Source organism: Cavia porcellus, unplaced genomic scaffold (assembly GCF_034190915.1).
Source record: "Cavia porcellus strain 051 isolate PalLab524CR breed Dunkin Hartley unplaced genomic scaffold, mCavPor4.1 scaffold_32, whole genome shotgun sequence".
Lineage (NCBI taxonomy): Eukaryota > Metazoa > Chordata > Mammalia > Rodentia > Caviidae > Cavia > Cavia porcellus.
Window position 1 is genome coordinate 8,517,871 of NW_026947515.1, and position 7,825 is coordinate 8,525,695.

The window sequence follows — 7,825 nt, forward strand, 5'->3', positions numbered from 1 at the left end:
CATGCTCTAGACAATCGGCAATTCTGACTAATATTCTTAGTAGGCTGGTGGAATGTTAGTGCACTCATTTTGAATATCAGTATGCAGTTATCTCTAGAAATTGATCCCCTCATACTTGTCCTGGATATTTTTAAAATCTCAAAATCTGCATAAAATACTGATACATGCTTACTCATATACAAAGCAGATCAAGTTATAACAGATAAGGCCTTGAAGCTTATATATTTTCACTGGATTTGTGGAGAAGGAAAATGTTAATAGACTCTCTGTGATTGTGCATTCTTGTATACTCAGCACACTAGGAATCAGATTTTGCAGAATGGCAATTTCAAATTCAAACTTCACAGCTTAATGATCTATGAAAATCTCTTAAAATAGATTTTTAAAAAGATATAGATTTATGCTAATACCTGTTGTTCATTCCCATCCCAGAATGGAAAAATGTGTTATATAATGTCAAAAAATAAATAATATAATTTCATTTGCTATAAGAATTAGATGGGTCTTTCACCCATCAATTCAGTGAAATAGCTCAGCTATAAAAACTAAAAGGTCACTGGCTTTCTTTTAGATGAGAAACCAAAATACAAAATGTGGAAAGAAATGAAACAGAGTTGTTAGAGAAAAGTAAGACTGACTATATGGAAAAGGGAGCTACAGGTTAAGGACAGAAGGGAGATTGTGATGGGGAAACATATGAGAATAATTTGCATGTGATACATATATGTACCCATGCCCAAAGTGAAGCTAAAGATTATGCATTTCAAAGTACCAACTTTTAAGATTTCCAAATGTGTACCAGTCTTTTGGGAATGGTTGTTTTCAACATATCTTTTAAGGCCTTTCTGTTGCTTCATGGTCAGAATTTCTTAGCAGGCATTAAAAACAGAACTTGATATTAATGCAGTTATTAAATGGAGACCAATTTCACTGTGAATTTTTCTTTTTTTAAATTTAATATAAGGAAAGATTAAATAAGATAAAATAAGTAGAAATAATACTGCTTTCAAAGTGAAAAAAACAGTAAGAAATTGCAAGATGATGATTACAAATGCTGATCATAGAAATAGTTATGAAATACAAAAGTGAAACATATGAAGTGGGGATTCAAACAGTGGGACTGTAAACAGTTTTGTTCAACTCTCCAAGAAAAGCTTAGTAATATGGTTATAAATCCTATATGTGATTTTTTCTTTACAGAAATGACAAGCTAGGGGAATCTTATGAACATACTTGGAAGCAGTATAAAGAAGTATTCCTTTGTACTGCAGAAGGTAATGTGAATGTGAAAGAAACAGAAACACACCACGATGTTCAGATCCATGAAAAATATTGCAGTCGAGGGAAACCATATGTATGCAAACAATGTGGGAAAGTTTTTAAAACACGTGCATATTGTAAGGTTCATGTAAGAATTCACACTGGAGAGAAACCCTATGTGTGTAAGCAATGTGGAAAAGGTTTCATGCAAACTGGAAATTGTAAGGAACATGAAAGAATTCACACTAGAGAGAAACCCTATGTATGTAAGCAATGTGGGAAAGCTTTTACCAGACCTGAATGTTTTAAACAACATGAAAGAATTCGAAGTGGAGATAAACCATATGTATGTAAACAATGTGGGAAAGCTTTTAACACACGTACAAATTGTAAGGTTCATGAAAGAATTCACACTGGAGAGAAACCCTATGTATGTAAGCAATGTGGGAAAGCTTTTAAAACACAGGGAGATTGTAAGAATCATGAAAGTATTCACACTGGAGAGAAACCGTATGTATGTAAGCAATGTGGGAAAGCTTTTACCAGACCTGGACGTTGTAAGGGACATGAAAGAATTCACACTGGAGAGAAACCATATGTATGTAAGCAATGTGGGAAAGCTTTTAACACAAGGGGATACTGTAAGAAACATGAAAGAATTCACACTGGAGAGAAACCCTATGCATGTACGCAATGTGGGAAAGCTTTTAACACACGTACAAATTGTAAGGTTCATGAAAGAATTCACACTGGAGAGAAACCATATGTGTGTAAGCAATGTGGGAAAGCTTTTAAAACACAGGGAAATTGTAAGAATCATGAAAGAATTCACACTGGAGAGAAACTGTATGTATGTAAGCAATGTGGGAAAGCTTTTACCAGACCTGGACGTTGTAAGGAACATGAAAGAATTCACACTGGAGAGAAACCATATGTATGTAAGCAATGTGGGAAAGCTTTTAACACACGTGTAAATTGTAATGTTCATGAAATAATTCACACTGGAGTGAAACCATATGTATGTAAGCAATGTGGGAAAGCTTTTAAAACAAGGGGATACTGTAAGAAACATGAAAGAATTCACACTGGAGAGAAACCCTATGTATGTAAGCAATGTGGGAAAGCTTTTAACACAAGTACAAATTGTAAGGTTCATGAAAGAATTCACACTGGAGAGAAATCATATGTGTGTAAGCAATGTGGGAAAGCTTTTAAAACACAGGGAGGTTGTAAGAAACATGAAAGTTCACATTCAATATAAAACCAGTGTATATAGGCATCATGAGAATGGTTTTAGCACATGTACATATTGCATAATGCATGAAAATCTTCACACTGGGCAGAAAACTTACATACGTAAGGAATGTGGGAAAGGTTTCAGCAGAAATGCTCATTGTACAATACATTATAAAATTTACATGTTGAGAAACCCTGTGTGTATGTGAAGAATGTGGGAAAGCTTTCACCACACATGGATTTTGTAAAATACATCTATGACTTCACACTGGTGAGAAAGCCTATGCATATAACAATGTGGCAAAGCTTTTACTGCATATAGTCATTGCCAAACACATGAAACAATTCACACTGGGAAGAACCACTGGCTATGTAAGCAAGTGGAGACACTTTCAACAGCCAGATTGTAAGGGAAATACATGAAAAAAACTCACACAAGAGATAAATCCTATGTGTTATGGGAATACTCTCAGCATACTTGGTCATTGTTACATATCTGAAAGAGCTCACTAGGCAGAGATGATATGTGGATTACCAATGTGAGAAATATAGCAATCCATGTTTCTTGTTAAATACATAGAAAAAGCATCACTGTTCAGACAGTTTAGATCTAAGTTTACTTTAAAAATCCCAAGGAGACCTGAAGAAATAATCGATACAGAAGTTAGATGTCAATATTTCTTCACAAATATTCCAGAAATGACAAATCTGATGTGGGGCTCTCCTTAGGTACACATGTTGTATGGTTTTCAGTTAATCACTTGTACCTCTCTAGATTTTTTAATCTAGATGTTTTTGTGCTTCAACATGGCATCTTGTAATTAAACATGCTAAACTGAAATGGGGCTTTTCACTTTCAAGTATGGATAGTGCCTCCGTACTTAATATTTTGTCTTTAAAACTTAAATTTTGTATTTTCTGGTGAATTGTAATGTTGTTTATTTAAAGAGAAAAAAAGTGTAGAAATAATATAGAATTTCAGAAAAATAAACAATAAGAAATCACTAGTAGATTAGTATCATATTGTCATCTTAGAAGTAGTTGTTCAAGTTACAAATTTAAAGCATACAAAGTGATATTCAAATAATGACACTGTCACGGTTCACCTCAATGATCCACAAAAAGTTATTAATATGCCTATCTGTCCTACACACTTTTTTTTCTTAAAGAGATTAAGATTAATCATAGCGAAACAGAGCAAAACAGTTCATAAGGAAACAAGTTAAGGAAACACAGATTTCAAAGCAAGTCCACTGGAAATGTTCACTGTCTAGCTTACTGTCTCTAGTTTTCTTCCAAATAGTTGTTCCCATCCTCACACACATTGAATATATACTGAATATTATAGAACTAATCAAATAATTACAGGACAATGCAAGATTTTTCGATCTTCAAGACTGATTTTGGGGAAGTCCATAATGATTACCATAATGTCTCTCATTGTCTTTGTAGTAGCTGTCTTTATCTTTATGTATGCTGAAATGGAACATAAGAGACTAGACTAATATCACTCTGAACAGAGAATAATAGTATCCTGAGAAGGAGAAAGGTGAGGAATTGCCTAAAAAAAGAAGACAGAGGACATAGTTAAAAGTGTATCAGGATTTAAAAGTTACAGTAGTCTTGTTGCTCTGTTTAGTTTGGTTGTATTTTGTTCTGTTCTGTCTACTCATATTAGATTTGAAGGCACAGAGAGATAACCCAAAAATAGCAGGTTATACCATGGTAATTATCCTTAATTTACTATTAACTAAAACTGAATCCCTATATTACTTATTGTCTTCTATGACTGATCTTTGAAGCTGGATTGTTTCAATGTTATTTGGCCTTGACTGATTTTATTCACATTTGGTATGCTTGCTGGTATCAAGTTCAAGAGCACAGGCAACTACTCTGAAGATGACAATGTGTAAAAGATATCCATTGGTGGGCTGGGGATTTAGCTCAGTGGCTTAAGGCACCTGCCTGGCAAGTGTGAGGCCATGATTTTGATCTCCAGAGCCAAAAAAATAAATAAATAAAAGATATCCATTCCAGGTTTGATTATTTGTTTAATTAAAGAGAAGAAAGGAAATAAAAAACAAAGCAATAAAAGGGTACAAGTAATACAGAATTTCAAGAAAAAATACAGAAAGAAATCACTAGTTAATAGGTTACATATTGTCATTGCTAGGGTTATTTCCAAAAGATGAAAATATTAACAAAAGATGAGAAATATAAAATAAAAAGTGGCCTTTATTCTGAGAACACAGAGAGAGATGCCTGGCACCCCCACTGCTGGCGTCTGGCGATCTCTCCGGCGCACACGTGACGTGGGGGCCTGTAAATAGGCTCGGTTTGGGGTGGAAACTAAGGCAGGCATTAGGGATACACAGGTAGCCCATTGGTCCTAGGTTTGGCGCCATATGTAAATTTCCAGGGGCAGGAAGATGGTGTCACAGGTAACTTCCTAGGGGAAGGGGAGATGGGGCTTCCTGCTTCCGGTTGTGGCTTTATTGGCTACAGTGTCCTATCTGGGCCAAAACCCTTTCAGTCATCTTAGAAACAGTTGTCCAAATTATAAAATTAAAGCATATAAAGTGGACATTCATACAGTGAGATTGCAGAAAGTTCTGTTCAGTGATCCAACAAAAGCTCAGTAATATGATTTTCCATCCTACACACTCAAGCATGCAGTTATATCCCTTAGACCACCTTCCTTTCCTCTCCTTTTTACAATAACAGTTACACGTTTTGAGTTTTTTTACTCCCACAGTTCTTATTACATTTTTTTGAAGAGAATACATCCTAACATGACTAAATAAAACAGAGACAGTTAGAACAGAAGGATGAGCATAGTACATGATGCAAAAATAGAATACCAGATGATCAAAAATGGTTACCATTGTGCCTCTTGCTATTTTTAAAAAGAGTTACTATATCATCAGGTATAATAGAATTGATCAAAACAGTACAGAACAAGACCAATAAAACCTACACTGGAAACCTGGCAAGACTTCAAAAGAAGATAATAGTCAAACTATAATGGGCGTCATAATAAATCTTATGGCTTTCAAAGTGGTTGTCTATAACCTCAAAATTGATACTATCAAACAAAATACAATAATAGTAAAATCAAACACAACAAGATGTGGAGAGCAATGCTGGGGTCAAATCAGGTTAATAGGAAAACAAATAGTTACTATAATATATCCCGCTATTTTTAAATTTAGTTTTCCCTTAATTGAAAAAGTAAAAAAGTTTAATTTAAAAAAAGGGTGGAGATTGAGATAAAAGAGGACATTGTAATAGAACAACACTGGTCAGAATGGAACAATTTAAGCATAATTGTGTTTCACTCCCAGATAATCTAACACAATAGTAGTCACCATAGTGCCTCATTCCTTGAATTATTTAAGTATAACTTCATATATGATAGCATCAAGCATATCAAGACAGTGTGAAGCCATTCAAGAGAATGAAAGAATTACAGGGTATTTAGAACCAGTTAACAGAAAACGAACAATGGTTTCTATATTATCTCCTTGCCTATAAAAATTTTTCTTTATACTATCACATATAGTAAAATATAGTAAGATACAACATGTTAAAACCAGTGGAAACACATAGTTTGTTAGAGAGGTACCATTCTTGCACCACTGAGATTGAGCACAGTGTTGATCACGTTGGTTAACTTTGAATATGCTGGTGAGTTAACGTTGTAAACATTTAGCTGAACACTTTTGTTTATGTTTGGTAGGAATATTAGCCAACAGAGTGTTTTCATGTATATTATTTTTAACACATTATTGTCTGGCTTCATTCTCAGGATAACTTTAACTTTGTCACTTAAAAGAAGTTGGTGGTGGGTTTTCCTTCAACTTGATCAAAGAATTGAAAAACAATCAGTATATATTCTTTATTATATACTGGATAAAATTCACCAGTGCACTTTTTGTATCCCAGCTTTGTTGTTGTTATTAAGAAGCTGTGATTTTTACCCATTGCCTGTGCTCCTTATTGCTCTGTTCATCAGACTATTTCCTTCTGATGCATGTGGTTTGGGGACATCACATATCCATTAAGGGTCACATCTCATTTTACTTATGGATGCTACCATTTATTTTGTATCTTCAAACTATCTCTATAATATATAATTTTGTGAGTAACTCCTTTCAGTTACTCAGATTTAATGCACATTCTTGCATGGTGTGGTTACTGCCGGAGGAAACTGGGCCTGGTGAGGGCCTGGTCTCTGATTTAAAGCTTCATACCCTGACCTGCCTGCAGTGTCCCGACCTCCTGACCTGCTCCCTGTAAACACCTGTCCTGCTCCATAACTACGGTGAGTCCACATGTAGCAGTTCAGATCTGCACCTGGGTGGAAATCGTTCAGTCAAGTTGGGCTCTGTAACAGACTGACCTCATACAGAGCTCCCCTGAGTGAGAGAGGGGACCTCAGGCATGTAGGGAGGAGCTCTGGAACCATTCCAGCTCTATCCTGTGCAGCGTACAGTGTGTGATGCTTTCCTGACAACTTTCTGATGGATGAGGAGGACTGAACCAGGCCTTTTTTAGCCATGGTGTCCTACACCTCTGCCTGGACCATCTCTCTGACTTTAGATCTCCACATAGATCTGAGCAGACTCAGTCTTCCTCTACCAGGCTCTAACTCTATGCTGAGGTTTCAGGTGAAAAATCTGAGACCCTCAAATTGATCTTATATACATTTAACGTGGAAATTCCACTTCTAAGAGTCATTATAAAAATGAGATTGACAGACACCGTATTCACTTCTTAATCAGTTAAGATGTGGACTGTTAGAAACCATGAATGTTCCACAGCACATCTGCTGAATTAATTATAAATTACAGCCACTGAAAATGCTGAAAGAAGGCCATGTCCTAGGCCATGTCCCTGATCTTTCCTGAGATTGAAGAGAGCTTGTGTCCTGGCTCTCCACCCAGTAGTGAAGAGACACAGGCCTGCACAGCAGGTGAGGATAGGAGAGAGGAGCTGGTCAATAGCAGACCTCTTGTCCTGGGAGGGATGCCTTTATGGTTGTTCCATTTTATTTTCCATTGCATTATTTATAGTGCTCCACTCAATATTACTTCTCTTCTCTTCAATTCACTTAAGAATAAATAGTTGGTATTTTCTTGAATAGGTGAGTGGATTTGGATGACTTAATATTCTTTTATGTGTAATGTAGGATAAGCATATAGAAGAACATTCAAGCATCACTTTATAGATATATAAAATAAGGAGTGTTTTTATTTAGAAAGGCAACACATCCTTCATGACTAACTTTTAAATCCACCAACACATGAAGCCATGCAAATCCCGCAAT

The 7,825-nt window shown here is 35.6% G+C and overlaps 1 protein-coding gene across 1 annotated transcript; it reads left to right on the forward strand.

The window, feature by feature from the left end:
- Positions 1–1,534: 1,534 nt before the first annotated feature.
- On the forward strand, positions 1,535–2,470 carry LOC134474502 (zinc finger protein 709-like; the record flags this gene model as incomplete). Its single annotated transcript, XM_063242675.1, has 1 exon — positions 1,535–2,470. A coding segment is annotated over one exon (936 nt), but the record flags the coding sequence as incomplete, so codon positions are not given.
- Positions 2,471–7,825: the final 5,355 nt, after the last annotated feature.